Here is a 21,949-nt window from a genome sequence, read left to right as displayed (position 1 = left end):
GGGGGCGGGGTTGTTCGTCGCCAGAACTTCTAACTGTTGCTCTGCAGACAATATACGTCCTAGAAAACGACACAGGTTTTTGGATTTTGGATAAAAATGGCACAATCATAACTAAAAGACTGGGAACACTCTAAAAATAGATCAAAACCCATCCGGAGTGGGTCTCTAAAAGTTTTTAGAGGATCCTAGCTAACTGGTTTGCAGATACTCTATCCTACTGGGGATGAAACGTTTCGATAGAACAAATCTGCAGCAGTGGCAGTTCTGCACATTCTTTGAAGAGGCATATCTTTGTGCATGAGTTTTCAAATCCTTTCAATACTCGCAATAGAATGTTCTGTTGACAACAGAAGACTTTAAATTAGCAACTCAAAGCTAGTATTTTTTTTTTTTTAATTAATCGGGCTTTTAATGCGTTTGATTTATTTTCATATATTTTCTTGACAATCCGGGTATCCGGCATAAACTCTTTGCCAAACCAGGTGTTCACTGGTTCGCTGTGAGGAGCCCTGTAGGAACATGCTGAAAGGTGAACAACATATTTTCTTGGGAATCAAGATTAAACACGAAGAAAAGAAAAAAAAAAAAAACAGTTCAATGGCTTTTGATGAGATTTTTCCCACTGAAAATATATTAGCTAAAACTTCCTCACTTCCCCCCTCTGCCCCTCCCACCCTGGTCGGTAGGTGACAAACTCTTTTTGCAAAAAGGCAGCTTTTCTGTTGGTATTAGCTTCATAGCAACCATTTATTTTTTGGTCACCCTGGGGGGGACAAACAGGTCTATGTCATTTTTAGAAGAATCTGCAAAAGCAAAAATTGGGGATTTCCTTGGCAACTGAGGTTTTTGGTTAAGGGGCCCACATTCTTACTGTATTCACATTGTATGTCACTGTTTTGTTCAGCTTGAGCCAACAGACCATGTATTTAATGTTCACAATATTTTGGTACAAAATGTGTGAGCAGTAGATGAATATGTTCTTTTGCTAGCCCGCCACGCCGATGGCGTTCAAAATGTACAACTTCTATTTCCAACCTTTTTTCCCAGGCAGCTTTCAAATGATGCTCGAGGAGTTTAGGAGGTAATAGATCAAAATCCCTTGGAGTAGTTTAAATTTGTTTTGGTGGCCTCTTCCTGAGGTCAAAGGTCAAAACCTTGTTTGTGGTTTTACACTTGACCTGGCGTATGAAAATTAGTGAAGATTGCTTGAAGAAAAGTTTCTTTTCCCAGTTTTGTGAAAATATGAGAATTGCAAAATTTCCTAAAATGGCCACCAAGCCATAGATCCTGTGGCAATCCCATAATATTTTCAAATTTCTCCAACACCTGTTTTGGTTTTGTTAGTGGAATTTGAATTTTTTGGCCGCATTCACTTATTGGACAATTCCTATATGGTCCTTGCAGTCAATGATTGCTGCGAGGCATAATTAGTGAGCAAATAACTTCACTAGAGAAGAAAATGTCTGCTCAACAATTACAAAAAATAAATCCAGTTTCACGTTAACTTGAATAATAAATGGGATAAATGTTGATCTGGCCGAAAACAGATTAAACTCTATGACTAACCGCTCTGTCTCCTTGCTGAACTGCCCCTTCCCCACATCATTAACGGCACAGAGGCGGAACTGATAGGAGCGAGCTGGAATCAAACCGTTCACCGTCACTGCTGTAGACTCTGGTTCAATATTGGCCTGCAAGATGGCCCAGGGAGCATCTATGGCACAAAGGAGGAACACACATGTTAGACACACAAAGAAAAACAATGTCTTTTCTTCGCTGCTAACCATTGAGCTCTAATGCCCCGAAAAGAAAAAAGCAGAGGGATTTGAATAAAACTTCTTGAATTTAAGAATGTTAAGCTTTCAAACAGCAAATGCATGAACTGAAGTTGCATATTTTATAAGGTTTTACCATCTAATTAAGGAAAAATTATTGATAAACATCCCTAATTGGACTCATTGTTTATGACCTTAAATAAAAAAACAAACCCGCCGATTTTATGCATAGAGGAGAGGCAAAAATAAGCAACTTAACGCAGGTTAAAGATGACGGGTCCTTGAACGCACGTCTAGCATGGTGTTCACACTGGACAAGCAGGGAGGGGCTTCATCTTCTTTTGCTACTGTTTTATAGCACATGTCCGCCATAGCTATGTGTGAACGCCAGACTTTTAAACGTAGGAGCCAGAAAAGCGCATTAACGCGCGTTTACATGGACTCTTTATTGAACACGTGTTGCAGAGGGAGGTGTGAACATAGCTTCACACGCAGGGCTCTAGGAGTACACTGCTTGTCCAAATCAAGATAGCTCCGGACCGGTGCAAGGAGGGTGCCGCACGACTCACTGTTCTCAGAAACCTCCAGGATGTAGCGGATGAGGGGGCTGTTGCCGTCAAAAGACTTCGCCCAGGCCAGGTCGATGGCTCGTTTTTCCGACTTGCTCAGCACGGCTGTGGGGTTCTCCGGAGCGTGGGGGAGCTGCCTGTGGGGGAGGGGGGAGGGACGGGACAACTTTGGTAAATAAAAGGAGTCTCTCTACCCCGGCGAAGAGGCTGGGAAGCAGGAGGGTCACCAAGCATTTTGCTTCCCCTCGGAAAATCTCTAGGAAGGGAATTTTTCCGTAATATAGAGATCAGGGAGACAAGTGATGAAATGTGACTTGACAAGACAGCGAAGATGGCTCCCTGTCAAGATGAACACATGGGCAAACAAAATGAGATGGATATTACTAGATTAGGGTGGAAGGGATGGGCTAGAATGCATTAGGACACAGAAAGGAAGACAAAGCTCGGTTTAAGACAAGAATAAACGAAGCCAAAGCTGGGATCGTTAATCCATTCATCCATAAATGTAGATAAATGCAGTCAGATTCATGTATAAACCCCAAGCAATGACTAACTCAGGCCCTAAAGGCAGCCAGCCAGCAAGCTAGCAGACAAAAACAGCCATTCAGTGGCCAACGGGGAGTTCGATTCATATTCTATCCTGACTTTAGTTCCAGTTCAGGGACTGAGAGTGATGAGGAAACAGAAGATCTGAGGGCAGAAACATCACAAAAGTCTCTGTGTGAGGAGAAGGGGTATGTGTGGCTCTGGGAGTTATGGTGGGAGGGGGGGGGGGGGGGGGGGGGGGGGGGGTCACCAGAGGCTAGAAGTGTGTCAGGTGAGAATGAGGACAAGGAAGGTGAGGAGGAGCAGGCGTCATTTAAGTGGAAATGAGTCAGAGGTGTCGATAAAAGGAGCGGGGGACAGCAGAGATGGTGGTAATGGTGCGTGGTGCGCTCGGCTCTCAGATGTGTGTGAGTGGGTAGACGACTTGTTCTTTGCAGACTACAGAAAGGGGGGTGGACAAAGCAAGAGGAGGAAATGGGAAGTTACCTGACACGGAGGTGTGCGCTGCGAGAGTCATTGCCTCCGACGGAAGTGACCCTGCAGGTGTACGTGCCGATGTCGCCCGACCAGGTCTGGGAGATGTGCAGGGTGCCGTCGGCAGACAGCTGCATGCGAGGGACGGACTGCACGTTAATCACAGAGCCGTCTTTCTCCCAGACGTGCCTAAAAAAGAGCAAACCCCAACAGTTAGATCAGAACAATTCCACCCACAATTAAATCCCACTTTTTGGAAAAAACGGTAAAAGAATCAACATTCTTCTACATTGTTTTTCTGTTGCTGTGACTCATACTCCGGATACAGTAATATTCATTCATTCATCTTCTTAACCGTTTATTCCCTTTCGGGGTCACGGGGTTGCCGGAGCCTATCCCGGCCCCTTGGGCGTAGGCAAGGGATACCCTGGACTGGTCGCCAGTCTGTCATAGAATATCCTCAATCACACATCCATTCACTCTCACACTCACACCTATGGACAATTTAGAGTTGCCAATCAACCTATGTAGCATGTTTTTGGACGGTGGGAGGAAGCCGGAGATCCCGGAGAAAACCCACGCATGCACGGGGAGCACATGCAAATTCCACACAGAAAGGTCCCCCATTGTGTTTTTCATGTCCCCCAGCCGGGACTTGAACCGGGGGCCTTCTTGCTGTGAGGCAAGAGCGCTAACCAATGCGCCACCGTGCAGCCCAGATACAGTACTAATAAAACCTTAATAAACCAGAGGAAGAACGCTAAATTCTATTGTTCAATATTGAGCTGTGACGTGTGACACACAAACATTAATGTCTCCATGTTTTTGATGCTACGACAAGATCAGATGCAGCACTTGTTTTGGTTCATTGAGGTTCCAACAGAACCAAAGCTGGATTTTCCCGTTTCTCACAGACAATTCAATCGGGTTGTTCACTGGCTTCGAGTTAACAAATTTGATTTAGAGCAAAAAACGTCAGCTTCTAATATGTTTTCTATTTTTAATATATAACTTTATCTATAGCTACATCCTCCTTTGTTTTGGATAGCCACAAAATGTCTGGAAAAATTATACCATTGTAAATGACGTCAAACAAGTTTTCCTTGTAAGTGCGGCCTTTTCTTTCACATTTCCCAAATTCAATTAAATCACTGAAACTACTGTATGAGTCGCAACCGACTTCCATCAGATTTCCAGCATCATTCATGCATAATTCTGCTGCCACCTTCCAGGCTGTCAGCCGTGGAGCTGAGGTTAACTCCTTCTGACAGCAGAGCAATGAGTAAACCTAGGTGTTGGATGTCTTCTGTTTTCCCACAATCAAAGATGAGCTTGTCATTAGTGAGGTGTTTCATCTCTCTGTTGCATGTCTCTACAAAACTCCCCATCAGAGCTGACCTGCGCGCATGCAGTGGCTGCATATCAAACAGCGGATTCCCAGTCATCAGGACTGCTCAACTTCAGATGTACCTTTCTCCTCTGAGCAGAACAGGATAGAACAGTCTATTGATTTCAACTGAAGTTGAGGGAACGGGTTGGAGTTCGGTTAAGAAGTCTGTTGGTAGCAACAGTTTTTTTTTTATTTGTTTGTTTTAAGACCACTTGTTGGGAGCCACTATGTCATAATTGTCTTTGGCAACAATAATTGCCTATGACAAAACTTAATACACCTTTTTGTTTTCTATCATTTGTCCTGACATTAAGTTTGGTATGGTGGGATGAAGCAAAAGCAGCTTTCAAGAGATGATCTTTGAAGATCAAAGTGGGACCATGTGGAAAAGGTTTCTGCTTTTTTGCTTTTTTTTTGGTTTTAATTTACTGGTAATCCCTATTCCACACTCAAACAGGCATAAACAAAAAGCTTGAGTTCTAATCTGCGCCTGTGAAGCTACGTACATCCAGGGCATTTAATGATATTACTTCACTTGCTTCAAAAAAATTGATAAGCTGATTAATGAATTTTTCCTAATGAAACATAATTTTGTACATATTATTAACTTTTGATACTTGACCAAATTTTTCTATGAAAATTCCTGAAACAGTGTTTTGTCTATTTTACTGATACAGTATTATTTTTTTAATCATATCAATGACTTTTATAAGTAACATGATCTGCATATATTTTGGATACTTTATTCCCATGTTGATTTCTAAAAGTTATTTTTTACAAAATAATTTAAGTAATTCATCTTTGTCATGTGCTTTCTAGGAACCGGATATTGATAAATCATGTAATAAAATGGTTACAGTAGAACAGGGGTGGGATTATATAAGTTCGCTTCCTTCCACTCCCTTTCAAGCAATACTTAATTTTATGTCTAATTATGCTAAGTTTGATAAGTTATTCTACGAATGTATAACTGATGATTGTATTGTTTTTGTGTATTATTCTCATTTGATTGCTTGAAATAAACCATTTCAAATCAAATCAAATCAAATGTGTTGGGCATTTAAGACCGTGCTGATGGCAGGTTTTTGAACGTGCTTGGTGTCTGTCACTACCTGATAACATGTACTGATGGTTGGAAGAGGCAAAGTGCGACAAAAGTTGTACAAACCGCAAGTATTCATTTCTCATTCATGATCAATTGTCAAGTTGATCATGAATCCATGTTTTAAAAAGGACGCTATCCATACATCACTACCTGACCGGTCAAAGTTCAACTTTAACTCTCATCGTTTTTGCCACACTTTTTGCACATACAGCCCACAAGCGGACTTAAAATCTTGCATAGTGATTTAATCGTTGACAAAAATCAAAGACACAAATTTCTGTGCTTAAAGGTGCACTGAAAAGTCTTTAAAACAACAACAGTGCCAGCTATTTTGAAAGGGACACAGCAAAATGCTAGGTTGGGTGTTATTGTAAATACGCTAACATGGCTAACATGTAGCGTTGTCAGACTGTGTTTTTCATTTACGAGTTGGGAGGTAGCGCAGTCACAGTGTAGTTTGCTTTAGCTGTATCAGTCTGTTTTTTATGTTCTGCAAACAAGTTTGGGAGTTACAGGTGTGTGAATACTCAAATGCTGCTAACGCTTCTTTGGCACTAATTCTTCTAATGTGGCTAACATGTTGCATGTCACACGTTGTACTGTAAATGTGAACGCAGCTAGCAGAGACCGACAGATTTATATCTGATATAAGTTCATAGGTTCACTAGATATAAACTAAACAGATAACTGAAATCATTTGTTATGTTTTAAAAACTGAAAACGACTGGTATTGAGCCCAACATGTGGAAAGAATACAAAGCTTAAAACAAACAGCTCCCAGCAAAGTCAGTATTGATGTTTTGTCACCATTAGATCCTATAAGTTAAATGCTTTTGCCTTTTTCTTATTGATCCTTTAGTCTCCTGAAGTTCTCTTTTGCAGCAAAGCACTTGATAAATTGCCGTTTTTATTTTTTTAAATTTTGATAAGGTTAGGAGCTATAGACACATCCACAACATCTCTGTCTCTGTGAACATACCCTTACCTGATAATTACACTGGGGTCATGTGTGACTCCACAGGTCATAACAGCTTTAGTTCCTTTGATAACACTCAGGTCCTGTGGTGGAGTAGTAATTCGAGTTCGAGCTGGGTAGAAGGAAAAAAGAAAAGAAAGATTTACTGGAACAAAGACGTGCCGAAAAAAACCTTTTTTTCCGCAAATGACCCATGGCGGCAGAAATGACAAGTGAGTTTCAGAAGAGTATTTTTGAAATGAAATGTCTGGATCGTATTTTATTCCTGAAAAAAAAAAAAAAAAAAGAAACCTCAGTGGTTACTTTGAATGACTTTACTAGCATTTACTAGCTCCTGTTTACTAGCGCATGTCTGCCACCTACAATTGGAAGAGGATTGGTGCGAAATGTCAAAGTGGTGCAAATCTCTTGAATCTTGTTCCAGGCTTTTTCTTTCACAGCTCTATTCTCATCAGACTTGGCGACATAACCTAGTGTAACTTGCAACGCACATTCAATGGAGCCTGAAACTCCCATTTCTGTGCATTTACATAGACTTTTCATTGGAACTGGATGCTTGAACGCATGATGCTAAGGATCTGAATGCAGCTTCAGTCACATGCACCTGAACGGAGAATCAACAAGAGCTACAACATCTTAACGGGAGCACAGATGCGTCTTGCCTCAAGTTCCTCAAGCTTCAAGTTCCCTTGAGGCCATCATGAAAACAGAATGCATGATTGCTCTGCGTGCGGTAGGTGTATCAGAAAATATTGTGTAAGGATAATGTTGGTTTCACTCACATATGACGTACGGATGATGCTGTCATACTGTGTCCTTACGGCGCACTCTAGTCATTAGCGTTTTTCACTTCACATGCTCACCAAGCGGTCTGCAATCTTAACATTTTGTGCAGGCCAACTGCATGCCCCATTTTGTTGCCTGTAAGGGCAGTTGTGACTAAGCCGTAATATATTATTATTATTATTTTTTTTTTACCACACAGGCATTGCCTCTCACAGATTATATTTTTATACCACTTTGGAGCAAATCAAGCACGGGGATTTGGAAACAGACACGACGGGCCTCGTCCATCCTGACCCTGCACACTTACCCCACACGATAAGGTCGGCAGATGCCTCGTCGATGCCCCTGGAGTTGCTCGCCATGCATGTGTAGGTCCCAGCATCCGAGATGTGTGACGGGGAGATGAGCAGGCTGCCTGACTCCAGCAGAGTGAATCTGGGCAGCTGCACTGAACCACTGGCCAAAACACGCTCACCTTAAACATGCAAAACCCCAGAGAGAAACAAAATACTAATAAGAGGAAAAACATAAACAGAAAAACAATCAGATGGCAAGAGAGTGGAAAGAAAAACAAATTAGGCATTTGGAGATGTAAAAATAGAGGATTTGAGTTTTTTTTTCTGCTGATCTTCTATTGGGATGCAAAAGCCGGGTGCAGGGTAAATCCTGGTAAAGGATTTTAATCAGGCTTTATTTGGTAAGCCACGGCAAACTGGGGTCCCATGTGCAATGTATAACAGACGTAATAATCCCCGGATCTGCATACTGTGTGCATGCATGTGTGAGACCTTTCTGCCAGGTTATAGCTGGTCTCGGCGCTCCTGAGGTCTCACAGTGGAGGATGACTGACATCCCGTCGATCACAGTGCTGTCAGAAGGTCCGGCTGTGATATTTGGCGCAATGCCTAAAGACAAAAACAGTACAAACACAGAACGCGGGGAGCTAAGTAGAGCAACAAGAGAAGGTAAGAGGGTTATAGAGGTGAGGGGGAAAAAAAACTGTTTGTGCCAAAGCCCCACTTCAAACGCATTTCTTGTAAGCACCAGCCTGCTGCATCTCAGCGTTTAGTCAGTGCTTTGTCCAACTAATTCTAAAAGGATTGACACGGCTTTCACCTTGGCGCCACAGCTGTCTGCTGCCGCTTTATCTTTTACACCCAGAGAGATATCAAATATATGGAAAAGAGGGGAGAAAATAACACAGAGAGGCACAGATGTACAGAGAAGGCATTTCAAAACCAAAAAAAATTCCTATACGTTGTATGCAATAAATCAAAGTCTTTCCAGGATGACAGGAAACTGCATCACTCGGAGCAGAGAAGGGAGCTTGTCACAGGAGCAGAGTGGATCTCAGGACAGAGAAGAAGTGGAAACGCGTGTACGTGTTGAGAAAGGAGAAGGTGACAAGATGAGATCTGGAGGGAGGCGATAGAAGGAGAGGCAGCACTGTCAGGGAGAAAAATAGGGATGGAAGGGGGGATTTGGCGAGACAGAATATTATGAATTCTGATAACAAGAGCGCCGTGGAATGAAGACAGCAGGAACTGAGACACAGTGAAGAAAATTAGATGTCAGAAACTTGTCGAAAGATACACAGCGAGAGTTAAATTAACATTGATTTTCAACTTCCAGCTGTGCTGCGAACTCGGATAAAGAAAAATAATAAAGAAATGACCCCTCATCTACAAATTCACAAGTATTTCAGAAATAGGGGAGGTGTTGAACACACTTTTCATTGAAAGTGGTCAATTGTTGCCAAGAATTGAGTGATGGTAGCATAACACAGATAAATTAACCAAAAAGCCACAAGTATTAAAGGTTTAACTTTTACTTGGAATACAATTTATCTGTAATAAATGTAAGCATTGGCAATTTAGGAATGTTGGTGGAGTACTCACTGGTAACAGCAAGATATGTGTTAGTCTGAACTTCTCCTGCCATGTTTCTGGCAAAGCACTGAAACATGCCGGTATCATCAGGCAGCAGGCCGTTGACCTGCAGGCTGCCTCCCACCAGGACCCTGTACCTCGGCGTCTTCACTGGATCAATGGGTAGGGCATCCTTGTACCAAACAATGTCTGGCTGGGGCACTCCTGCAGAGGGAGATTGCAGGCAAAGCATTGTACAAAGAGATCTAAAAATCTTTATCAAACAAGCCTGCAAATGTGTGACTTTCTAGTAAAAACAGATCTCACCCCGTGCCTGACAGGGAATGTCCACCACCTTCTCCATCTCCGCTGTGATGTGTTTGTCTGGCTCTTTTATAAACTGGGGTGGCTCTGATTGATTGTGCAAAGAAAAGACAAACAAACAGCAAAACATAAGAATATTTCAACACAAAAGAAAACCCACATTGCAAATCTACATCGCAGCCTACAAAGCACCCAGTTATGGAAAATGTGACTTTAAAACAACAACATCAAAGCAAATGAGGTATCAAATCACAGAGCTCGGTGTCTATATAAGGAAAGTCTTTAAAAGTAGGCCTTCCCTCCAAGTCACAGGCAGAAGGAGAGCAAAGTCTCAGTTGGCAGTATCAAGGGAAAAGTTCACCCCACCTTGTGCTTTGAGTCGCATCACAACCTTGAACACATCAAAGTGTTTCAGCAGGATTCACTGAAAGTGATTCAAGCAATGCTATTAAACTGTTTCTCGAGGCCAACCATTAGTTTCTACCTTTTAAATCAATAACGCTTTTCGTTTCTGCCTCACAACTTCACAGCCACGCTTCTGCAAAAAGTTATGCAGCGAGACAGGGAATATTTACATCAATTCCAGACCGTCACATTTCTTTGAACTTGCAAATCTAAATGCTAAGTTTAGCCCTGCATTGTGAGTGATGTATGTAGCTAAATGGGGAAATGGCTTTAATAGTTGCGCGTCAGTCAGTGCTGATGTGGAACTATTCTGTTTTCCACTTTACCGTCTACAAATGCCCCTAAATATGGATGACTTTGAACAGTTGTATTGAAGTTTGTGTGTCACCGCATTGTCTCCAGAGTAACCAGGCTTAAATGTGAATGGAAAACCCGTGAGTGTGATTCAGAAATGCTTGGCAGTTACTTTTTGCAAGACAAGCTTGAAGTTTTTCCTTTTGAGTTCAAGTCAGACCCAAGTCTTCGCTCTCAATTTAGCCAGACGTCAAGATCTTCAACGTCCAAGTCAAGTCTGTAGTTCAATCGTCAGCCTTAAGGAAGTCTAGTTAAAAGTTTAGGTTTTATGTCTTGCGTTAAATGACTTCAGTTGAAGGTTTTTGGGGTCTTAATGGAGTGCAGGTGTGTCTTGCCGCTCCTGCGGCCATCTTCAGGGATGTCATGAAAACGGGAGTACTATTGTTGTGAAGTATTTGCAAGGAGAACATAAGTTCCATGGACGTATGATGTAAAAGTGATGCTGTTGTACCATACCCACACACTCTAGTCGTTAGTACGATGCGTACACCGACTCCTTACTGACCACGCTCAAATGCTGCTTACCCAGGGTGTGCAGGTGATACGAAAGTGCATGCACAAACACCTACACACACTACTCTCTATCTAATTTCCACATTTTTGACAGTCAGGCTGCAAGCACGGAGTGCGTAACAAATGCTTGCAGGGGCGCACAAGGAGCACACACTTATAACTAAATGGGCCGCTTGTACAGTGCACAGGTTTTAGGGGATTTGAAAGATGAAAAATCAACACAACGTGCCTGCGTCTCTCCTACTTCACCCTTACTTACCCTCATATCTTGCTCATAAAGGCAGTCTTGAGCATATGTTGCAAGTGTAAGTCAGTTTTTTCATCACAACTGAAAGTAATGTTTTTAGTGTCTTCACTAGTCTAACCAAAGTCTTTAGTCAGAAGGCAAAAGAAAAAGATTTACCTAGGACTTTTGATGAAAGGCATTATTCTTTTGTAAAATCTATTGACTTTGGCCACAACCATTATGGAATCTATTAAATAATATGTATTCAATCTATTCAATAATATTTATTTATCTTCTAAGCCAGTTTTGTCCCTTTTGGGGACACGGGGCTGCTGGAGCCTATCCTGGTCACTCCTGGATGGAGGCAGGGGACATTGTGGACAGGTTGCCAGTCTGTCGCAAGGTCAGAATCACAAACCCATGCAAACTCACATTCACACCTAGGGACAATTTAGAGTAACCAATGAACATATGAAGCATGTTTTTGGACGATGTGAGCCCAAAGGCCTGAGTCCCCAGAAAAAACCCATGCATGCACGGGAAGAACCTCCAAATTCCACACAGGTACCCCATTGGTGTTCTGTTTCAACCGGAGGCCTTCTTATTGTGAGGCAAGAACGCTAACCGTTGCGCCATTAAATAATAACATAATTTTAAAAAATGAGCTTGTTGGGGTACAGTAATGATCAAAAACTGTATCTTCCCTACAAGAAACATAAATAAAGATGGAAAGGGTAAGTAGTAGGGGTATACTTATTCATTTAATAACAATTTGATTCATCTCACAATATGTGGTTGCCAATATGATTCATAGTTAATATTGGTTCATTTTGATCAATCCGATTCTCTGACCTAAAATCGATCCAGGACATCTTTAGCCTCAAACTCAACCAGTGGGACTAAGAGCTAAAACTTCACCTGAACAGTGCAGCTGAAGTTTTCCAGATTCTTTGTATTTCTTGCAAGATAAAAGCGTTTTCAAACATTTTATTGTAATGATGAATTGCTCATTTTCTGCTGCCATTAAACGTGTGCATTGTCAAATGTGATGCACTTGGTCTTTCTTACATTACAGTGAAATAAACCCACCTTGCCTCAATCCAAATGGTATTTTCCAAGACAAATAATTGAATAATGGTATAGGTCAATTTGACTAACAACTTGCTGCTGAAAGATCGATCTGGTTGGATAGTAGGAATACAAACCCATCCATTGATTAATTGTTACTAGGGGATCAATCTATTTACTATTTACTTTAGTAATTCGACAGTTTGGGAGATCTGAAATTCATTTTTGTAAGAAAAAAAAAAGATAAACAAACAAAACATTTAGCAAAAGCCTCAAAGCCAAAGACTTCTCATCCCAAGGTTAACTCTCTGTGTAAGAGCCATGCTTTCTCACTTTTCAATGTTTGTAATTTCACACATATATGTGTGAAATAACTTATATCACACATGCCGGAAGACTTTTTACATTTTTCAATACTGTCCCGTGTCATGAGAGAGATGGGTGTGAATTAGTGTGAAACTATATTGGTAACAGGAGTAATAACAGGACGCTGTCATCCACGAACATGGGTGTCTTAGTCAAGATTACAGTGGTGCCCTGCATGCACCAGCATCAATAAATCAGCGGAGAGAATGGTCCATTTGAATTTCTTACCAAGTACATGCAGATATGCACCGGCGCTGACTGACGGCACGCTGCTGCTGCGGAGAACAGCCTCACATTCGTAGTAGCCGGCGTCGCTCACCACAGGACTGAGGATGGTGAGGCGACGGTTATAGTCGCTCAAACCGCTGCTCACCAACACGCCGTTCTTCCGCCAGGAGATACTCAGCTTGATGAGAGGTCTATAGACAGAAATATATTGGTAACTTTTTTGTACATATTTTTCCAACGATGCATACTCTTGACCTTGAACTTCTCAATGGGCAGTGAGGTGTTGTTGTGTTTTTTTTTTTGCAAGAACTTAGACGTAAAACAACATGAACAAAACTGCTTTAAACATCTGTCAGTCTGAGTTAGTTTAAGTGCAGTGACCCTTGAACAGATCGGCTCTCCATTGGCCTATAAAAGTAAAAAAAAAAAAAAAAAATATATATATATATATATATATATATATATATATATATATATATATATATATATATATATATATATATATATATATATATATATATATATATGCATTTTGTTTTTTTACCTTGCATTGGCAACACACTCCATCGTGACCTCTGAGGTCCCTGTGACCACGCTTGTGTTCCTGGGAGATATGATGATGGTGGGAGCGATGGGGTCCGCTGGACCTCCAACATCTAAACAACCAGACAAATAGGTCAACACGCACATGTCAGAAAGAACACACACACAGGAGGATGTTAAGCAGGGAGCTTGGAGCCAAACTGACTGACAGACCTAACCGATGGAGGCAAGTCACTGTGAGCGCACTGACAGAGTTTGTTGTCCTATAAATTGTGTTTCCACTCAGTACGTTCTGTAGGTGCCCACTGAAGTGAAATATTGAAAGTGACCAGTGCACAGAATAAACATGAGTTCTGACTGAGACATGGCCTGAATGGAATAAGACGGAGCACGGACTGTGTATGAGAAAATATCTGCTCAAAACAGAAAAAAGCTCTTTAGTTTAACAGACAGCAGGATGTGTAAGCTTAAGTGTGTTAAGACTTCCTAAACTTGCCGTCTGTGTGCAAGCAAATCCATTTCTGTGCAAACGTGCCAGTGTGTGTTTGTTATAAGCATCAGGCACAGCCCCTGGCGGTGAAAGCCTCGCATTTGCGCGCGTGTGTGTGTGCTGCTTGAGATGTGTCATGTCTGTGATAAACTCGCACTGATCTGTCAATCCCATCATGCCCTAGGAGTGAGCTTATGGCTGCACATGTCAGGTGTAGCTACAGGGCCTGTCATGACTCAATTTATGAAGGTAAATGTGTTTCAAAAAGCAGAAGCCGGAGGATTTGATGTGAGCGAGGGGGGGGATGCGATCTGAAAGCCTGCACACACACAAAAAAAGCTGAAGGTTTGTGTTTTTGTGAAGGATTTACATGTTTTTCCAACAGGATTCTAAGAAACAAAGACTATAGATAAAGTCCACTAGATCAAAGAATTGACAGAAAATTCTATTTTTTTTTTGTTTTTGCTAAAAACAATGTTAGCTTAAAAAGTAAAAAAATATAGTGTTCTGGAAAAAAGCTTACCCACTGTCTCAAATTTGATCCACATATTTTTAAATAGGTGTAAATGTAATATAAAGAATCAACAATCAACACATTTTGCATTCTTCCAATACAGAAAGTAGACATTAAAAAATGGAGTAAGAGTAGACAAGGTTCAAAACAAACTAAACCTTTGCAGCCAAAATTAGCCTGGAGAATAAAACGCAAGTTTATCGTTATCGCGATATCAAGCTGTGCTATCGCAAAAGACGGCGAAAATTGCAATAAATGGTTACCTTAAATGTGCTAAAGCATTCTTAAGGCAGCTTGAAGTATTTAACGCATCAAATAAATCCCTTTATGGATTTGACCAATCGGATGGAGCATTTTCATGTTAGATGTTGGCCTCCTATGTAGACGAAGGTCAGTTGGAGTATATTTTGAGGTATGTTGACTTTTGTTGAAAAAAAACTATTGCAGTCATACGAAAATTATATTTTTGTTTTTTTTGCTATTTGTTCATGATGGCATGTATTATTGTCATCGCAATATTGATCCTTATTATCGCAAATTGTAAGTTTTCCTCATATCGAGAAGCCCTAAGCCAAAAGTGTTTTTGCGATAATACCGAAGCAACTATTTTGAAATGACCACTACTGCCCCTAGTGGAATGACGATGGACTACAGGGCAGGAAATATGGACCAAGTTATATCCGACAGGTTTTTTTAAAGGAAAGTTTGGATCATGCTAATAAGATAAGGGTATCAGAAATGTTTGTATCAAATATGACATACAGTAAATGTATAGGGTTAAAGAACCAACATAGTAAATTATAAAAAGTTTTTTTCCCAATGTGACTTTTAATAGAGGAAGTTATTATTAGCTTTCAGTCTGGGAACCCAACATGACTTTTATTCGGATTTAGTCTTAAGGCTACTGAGGTGACAGAACTATCTTAAAAAAACATGCGTAGCCACGCGTGAACATGAGAGTTTCGAACGTGAAAGCCCGAAACGCGCATTTACGTGTGTCGATGGTGTGAACATAGCTCAATTTCTGAGAAAATGTGCAAAACTTTTGTCCTTATGAACAAGAAATCCTTAAATGTGAACTTTGTGTTCACAAAGTCCTGGCCTTCAAATCCAAGAGGACTCACAGGAAACCCGGTTTTAGAGGTGTCGCTGCAGGAACAGCTGCCGGGTCAGATGTGGACAAACACACGCACACATGTATTGCAATCACACTCGTACATGCCTGTGTGTATATGTGAAGCACGTGTGGAGCGCTGGGGAAAATTCATGGCGTGTCTCCATCAGACCTGCTGAGCAGAGACCTCCCACTACGATGGCTATAGAATCTAAACTGGTGTATGCATGCCTGCGTGTGCTCTCGCACTCGTATAATCAACACTGCCACTGTTCCCAACATGTGCCACAGGCTATTTCTGCTCCCTTGTGTTGTCAACTATAATATCTTACCCTGGCCCTCTTCATTCGTTTTCATAATGAACTCCAGCCTACCGTGTCATAAACTGCTGTCTGTTAGGTTTCCTCTTTTATTTCACTCTGCTGAGGCCGACTGAGCACTTTAGCTTTTTCTTTTCCTCTTCTTTTTTTTTTTTTTTTGCCATTTTTGCTCAGTAAGTTTGCAAATATGAAAAACTTTTTTCCATTCTAAAGACCCACTGTGATGAAAATGGTGTTTTTTACATGTTCGTGTGACATTTTTCTGATATATATGAAGACAATTAAGCTTAAATTTGCATTTCTGAGTATTTTTTTTTTTACTGAAATTCCTGTGAACCGTGTTTTGAATTGCTGTAAAAAAACTGCAGTGTACAAAAGATTGCTATTTTTGTTGCACCAGTAGTGATAGGATGAGCTCTGTCGGGATGTAAACTGGCAGGAGAGCATGTAAATAGATGGATGACGGGCAGTGGGGGTGGGCTTACTATGCACCAACATTCCCGCCCACAACTCAAAGGCGATGTTTAATTACCTACTGCCACTCTGCAGAAACGATGCCCCCAGAAATCAACACAAGTTTTGTCTAAGAATGGTATAAGCATAAATAAAAGACCACTGGGGACGCATTTAAAAACGATCAAAAGAGGATCGGAGTCGGACTTTCTATTGTTTCCATAAATTTAAATGTTTGCTGCATTCAATGCATTTTGCCTTCTCAACCAGTGGTTTGTTCCTATTTAGTTAAACCTTTTTAAAATGCTTTTTAGCTTTTTTTTTAAACACCACCTAACTTTTAATTATCCTCTGAGAAAATGTCTGCTATAGCTTCATTTCCTTTCTCTGTTTGATTTTGTGGCCCTGCTGCTTAAGACCTTCATCACTGTTTACATTGGTGCTGGTTGTTGCTCAGTAATTACTCTACGGAAATACTCTTTGTAGTACAGTTTCTTCAGCGCAGCGGTGCTTCTTCACTTTCTTTAGTTCCCACTCTTTTTCCTTCTACAATGCAGATGTGGAGCTTGACACAGAAAAAGGTCGTAAAAAGCGACGGGCCATGTTTGTTGCAATTATTTTGTGTGAATGACAGTAAACATTTTTGGACAGGAACAAAGTAGAGGAAGGTTTTTTTTATTAAACGCCAGTCGCTGAGGTGTCAAAATGTTGAATTTCATTAGAGGAAAAATGCATGTGCATATTATGAGATAAAATTCCCCCTGTATTATATGTCGGCCAACACAGTAGCATGCACGGATATTTTATTTCATATCAGATGTGATGGTCCTATCATGGATGATACCACTGTTTTAATCAGAGGGCATGAAATATCACCGTGGCTATGTGCCTTTACTATTCTCTAACCTCTAAAAGACTATTGGATGTAGTACAGGACTATCTAGCGCCCTGAAGTTTAGCATAATTCAGACACCAGGCTACTATCTTTTTATTTTTATTTCTAGCTTTTTGGCTTGCATGGTGTCACCTCTTTGCCGAGTTGAAAAACCTAATGAATATGAACATTTTACAAATACTTTTCATGGGTCTACTCTGATAAAGAAAAAATGTTTAATTTATAAAAATGCATTGAAATGCTTCATTTTCAAATGTAAAATCATTAAATGAAATGCTTTGTGGTCTACACTTTTCAAGCGAGCATCGATACACACTTTCTGTAGAAACATCTGGGATATTTCCAGAGCACCAGTGGTGAACACCACAATAGGAATTTCAAACCCAACCGTTTATGGAGAATACAGTGACCGGAAATGGAATCAAATTTCTGAAGCCGCTTTATAGCATTTTACAATCTTACTAACTTTAACCAATTAAATCCATGAATCTGAAAATGTGTTTAAAAAACCTTTCTGTCTGTGGCCCGGTACCAAGTGACCCACAGTCCGCGGTCCGGTCCGGGGTTGTGGACCAATGTGTTAGAGGACAAATCAGCCCTAGTTTTGCTCCAAAAACCCAGCTGTTGCAGTTGTTGTCATAAACTCTCTTCTCTAACCTCCCACATGATTTCATTGGTTAGTTGAGACCTTAATATTTTTATTTGTTCAACCAAAGGAAGGTGGTGAGCCCCGCCCTGATGAGAGCCTGACAGTTTGCATTTTAATTTGAATGTTGACACAAAATTAGCATGGCATTTTACAGTGCAATGGATTTTAAATAACTTTAAAATGACTTTAAAGCAAACCATGTATTGAAATGTCATTTTTCAGTATTCTAAATTGGACATTTTATTTTCATTTGAATTATGACAAAAAATACATAAAAATGTAAAACGCAATTGATTTTGTTTTTATTTCATTTTTTCTTACCTGTCATATTGTATTGTTAATTTTAATACGGATTTCTAAATTTCAAAATATATTTTCAAATTCCTAAATTGCATATTAAATTGTCAGTTGAGAATGGCATTTTACTTTGAATTATGACTAAAAAAAACTCCCATAATGTGAAGAAGTACTTTTTTCTACTTTGTAAAACTGTTCATTTTCAGGTTCCGCCTTAAGGCAATACTGTACTGTTTGTCAATATGTTTCAGGTAAAATAAGGTCATTAGCATGCATTTGTATCGTGTTTTTTGTTTGTTTTTTTACCTGAAAATCTACTCACCATTACAGGAAATGGACATACAACCCTTTTATAGAAGGAGACCTCGGGAACCTTTAGTTAGGGAGATTCCCTCAAAGTGAGGACAGCAAAGTTTCAGAAAAAAAGTGAGGAAGTGATTCATGGTTTAGGAACACTTATAAGCTCAGGATTCAGTGAGGGATCCGTTGAAACAGTTATTGTGTGTGTTCATGCATACTGTTCTTATAGCAATTGCTTATCTCTGATATAGTGCTCCTTTATTTTTGGAGCAGAAAATGCAATTTACACCTCTGTTTTACACCGTATCACAACGGCTTCCTTAAATTCTACACGGAGTAAAGAGGATAAACCCTTGCGCAATTGATAAATACAAGTATTTGAATATATGTTGTTGTTTACATAGCACCCAAAGATAGGATGAAATATTTTGCAGCAGAGGGTGGCATTTTTTTATGTCATAGAGACAGGCATCTATGGTTTTCTGTCAATAAGAAGCCAAATGTAACTTTGACAGTAAAAAACAGAAAAAAAGATTTAAAGCTGTTGAGTGTAAAACTGAAAGTAAAAACTCAGTATATATATATATATATATATATATATATATATATATATATATATATATATATATATATATATATATATATATATATATATATATATAAACATATTTATGTGTTTCTGCCATCCAAAGCTGCAGAAGCTTCATTCTTTCCAAGGCTTCAGACATACTTTTGTTGCCACACAGAAGTGACTTTCAATTAACCCTCTGAAAAGAGAGGCATGAATCACTGCAATTAGCCATCACTAATCAAGAACCTTTGTCACAAACACAACTGATTTCACGTCTAATCCCAATTTTTTTTAAATTATGCAGCGACACGTCATGTAACATTGCATTCTGGGTCGGTGTAAGCCGCCGCTCGAGAGGTAACTCACTGTCTACTGATAGGGTGATGGGCTGGCTGGTCTTGTTCTCCCCATTCTTGTCATTAACCGCCTGCACATAATAGCGTCCGGCGTCTGGTGCCACTGTCGACAAGATAACCAGTGTGTTGTCCAGGGTAATGGCGCTGAGACAAAAAAAGAGAGACAAGTTTAGAAGATTTAATAGTTTAACCTACAGCTGACACAGTCTGTGGCAGATTGTTTAGTAAAAATAAAGCTTCTACAACAAGCGTTAAGTACGACCACACTTAAACCCAGAGCTGAAAGAAACATCAAACATTTTAGCATTTTAATTACGCTTTGGCAGCATTAGGCCTATTGATTTACCATGTGTAAACAAGGTGCAGGTGCTGAATGAGCAAAGCAGAAGACTTGACATCATCTCCAAAATAACATCCTTGCATAATTAGCCCCAGTCTTTAAAGACCCATGAAGGTGAAAAGATCCGTGTACGCCTTTGTTTTCCTCGTCTGAGCTGGAATCTGAATCAAAAGTGAGCTTCAAAATTGCTCGCCATTTTTATTGAACCGGTAAATGTTAGGTTGGGAAGTGTAAGGGGCTGTAAGCCAGTGTGAGAGTGTTTAAACAGATGGATGACGGGAAATGGGGACAGGCTTACTCTGCCAACAGCCAGCTTAAAAGCAAACTGCAGAAACTATGTCCTAGTTATTTTTGCATAATCATATTCAAAAGACCACTAGCAACACTTTTAGAATAGATCAAAAGATGACCAGTGGGACACTAATTGGATGTTTCTATGTCTACAGTTTCCGATAGTCTGTATTCTGTTAGCTGACCACCTTTAACGGGTGACACTTCAATCCTTTTCATCAGCTGCTGAACTGAAACGGAAATAGATTAACACTGTGCCGTTTGTCAGCAGCTTCCCTAAAGGTCTTTGTTCTGACTTCCTTGTAATCCATTTCTTTTCTTTTCTCCGCATCGATGTAACCGGGACGCCAGGTGGAAATCCTGTCCGCTACCTACTGTTACAGTCCGATGGTCCTGTTTACAATCGATGCTTTCTTATTATCTGCGCCTGTTCAACAATCTGATAGCAGCGTTCCAACCGGGCGCCTCCTTTTCCTCCGCGTGTATATTTTGCCTTTCGTCTGAACCATCTGTGCTCTCCTCTATCCGTTCCATCAGAAAGCGGGATGTCACACAAATGGACAAGAATTACAGCTGATAAAATGTTCACAGAATAGATATTCATATTGGATGTCTTTGGAATTTAAGAGGAAGATTCAGGAATGCCGTTCTGATTAACCTGCGAAAACATTAGCTTTTATAAAACTTCCTTATGAAAAAACTACAATTTTACAAACAATTGAAAACAATAAACAGATTTATTAGGTTTTTCTTAATTAAACAGAAAAATAAAAGATTCAAAAATGATGCTTCCCAATAGGAATTTTCTGCTGCGTTCACTGACTCCAGGCAGAGATCCATCTTTGAGCTGATTGATTTTCAAAATGTGTCAAAAAAAAGAAAAATAAAAGAAAAGCAGCTCAGGTCACTGAGCTTATTTAAGATTCCTCGCACATGTCGAGATTAAAATAAAACTCTGTGTAAAGAGGCAGCCAGGCCTCAATGGCTGCAGCTTATGATCTGCAGTAAATATTTTATGCTAAATCGCTGGAGCGGTGACATCCTGGACACACAGCAATGAATTATGGATCTCTTCTGGGATGTAGAAAGAGCAGAAATGTCCAAGAACGGTGCCTGGATCTGAGGTGACTTTGGAAACATTTTTTAAATGTGGAGAAAAACTCTGATTCAACAATATGTATGTGGATGTATAAAGAATATCAGTTTAGAACAATCACATCATTTCTTCTACATAAGGATCTTGAAAAAAACATATATATATTATATTTTTTTTCTATTGAGTTGGGCTATAAGCCGGGCTTATTTTGGGTCAAAGTTGTTTGTTTTCTGACCAGTGGCCGAAGCCAACCGTAAAATCCAACCTGCTCACTCTGAACCTCTTTAGATCTTTTGAACATTTAAAAGCGTCCCCAGTCTTCTTTTATTTATGATAATGTCGTTTTTAGGCAATATTTTTTTTTAAAAATCTGTCGTTTTCTAGGACATAGTTTCAGCAGAGCGACAGTAGTCCATTTGAAGTTGAGGGTGGGAGCGTTGGTGCAGAGCAACCCCGCCCACTTCTTCTTCCCGTTGCTGAGAGCTTTCTGTTTACATCCTCTCCTACTAGCTCTGATGAGGAAAACAAAGACGTAGAGGGAACTATTTGTCTGCTAGTGAATACATCGGAATGGAGCGAATCGAGGAGTTTGTGACCCGCCCACCATATTTTCTACCTAACAATTTTGATCTTTTCCAACAACATTTCATTTTATTTAATTTAAGAAATATGCAGAAACACAATTTGAAGCCTAATTTTCTTTATACGGCACGTATAAGAAAAAAAAATGCTTCAAGAACATGTCAG

General features: G+C 40.1%; 1 protein-coding gene across 4 annotated transcripts in view; it reads right to left on the bottom strand.

Annotated features, from left to right (window-relative positions):
• The window catches only part of sdk2 (sidekick cell adhesion molecule 2), a 394,471-nt gene that overhangs the window by 56,183 nt on the left and 316,339 nt on the right, over nt 1–21,949 (bottom strand). For all 4 annotated transcript variants that reach the window (XM_023949203.1, XM_023949204.1, XM_023949201.1 and 1 more), the window contains exons 5-15: nt 19,486–19,619; nt 13,518–13,629; nt 12,974–13,164; nt 9,817–9,900; nt 9,520–9,714; nt 8,410–8,526; nt 7,929–8,096; nt 6,845–6,947; nt 3,377–3,553; nt 2,345–2,481; nt 1,567–1,714 (exon numbers count right to left, since the gene is read on the bottom strand). In XM_023949203.1, the coding sequence (XP_023804971.1) occupies nt 1,567–1,714; nt 2,345–2,481; nt 3,377–3,553; nt 6,845–6,947; nt 7,929–8,096; nt 8,410–8,526; nt 9,520–9,714; nt 9,817–9,900; nt 12,974–13,164; nt 13,518–13,629; nt 19,486–19,619 (1,566 nt within the window). The remainder of the gene's footprint in view (nt 1–1,566; nt 1,715–2,344; nt 2,482–3,376; nt 3,554–6,844; nt 6,948–7,928; nt 8,097–8,409; nt 8,527–9,519; nt 9,715–9,816; nt 9,901–12,973; nt 13,165–13,517; nt 13,630–19,485; nt 19,620–21,949) is intronic.

Source organism: Oryzias latipes, chromosome 19 (genome assembly GCF_002234675.1).
Source record: "Oryzias latipes chromosome 19, ASM223467v1".
Classification (NCBI taxonomy): Eukaryota; Metazoa; Chordata; class Actinopteri; order Beloniformes; family Adrianichthyidae; genus Oryzias; species Oryzias latipes.
This window is presented reverse-complemented; position numbering and strand designations above follow the sequence as displayed.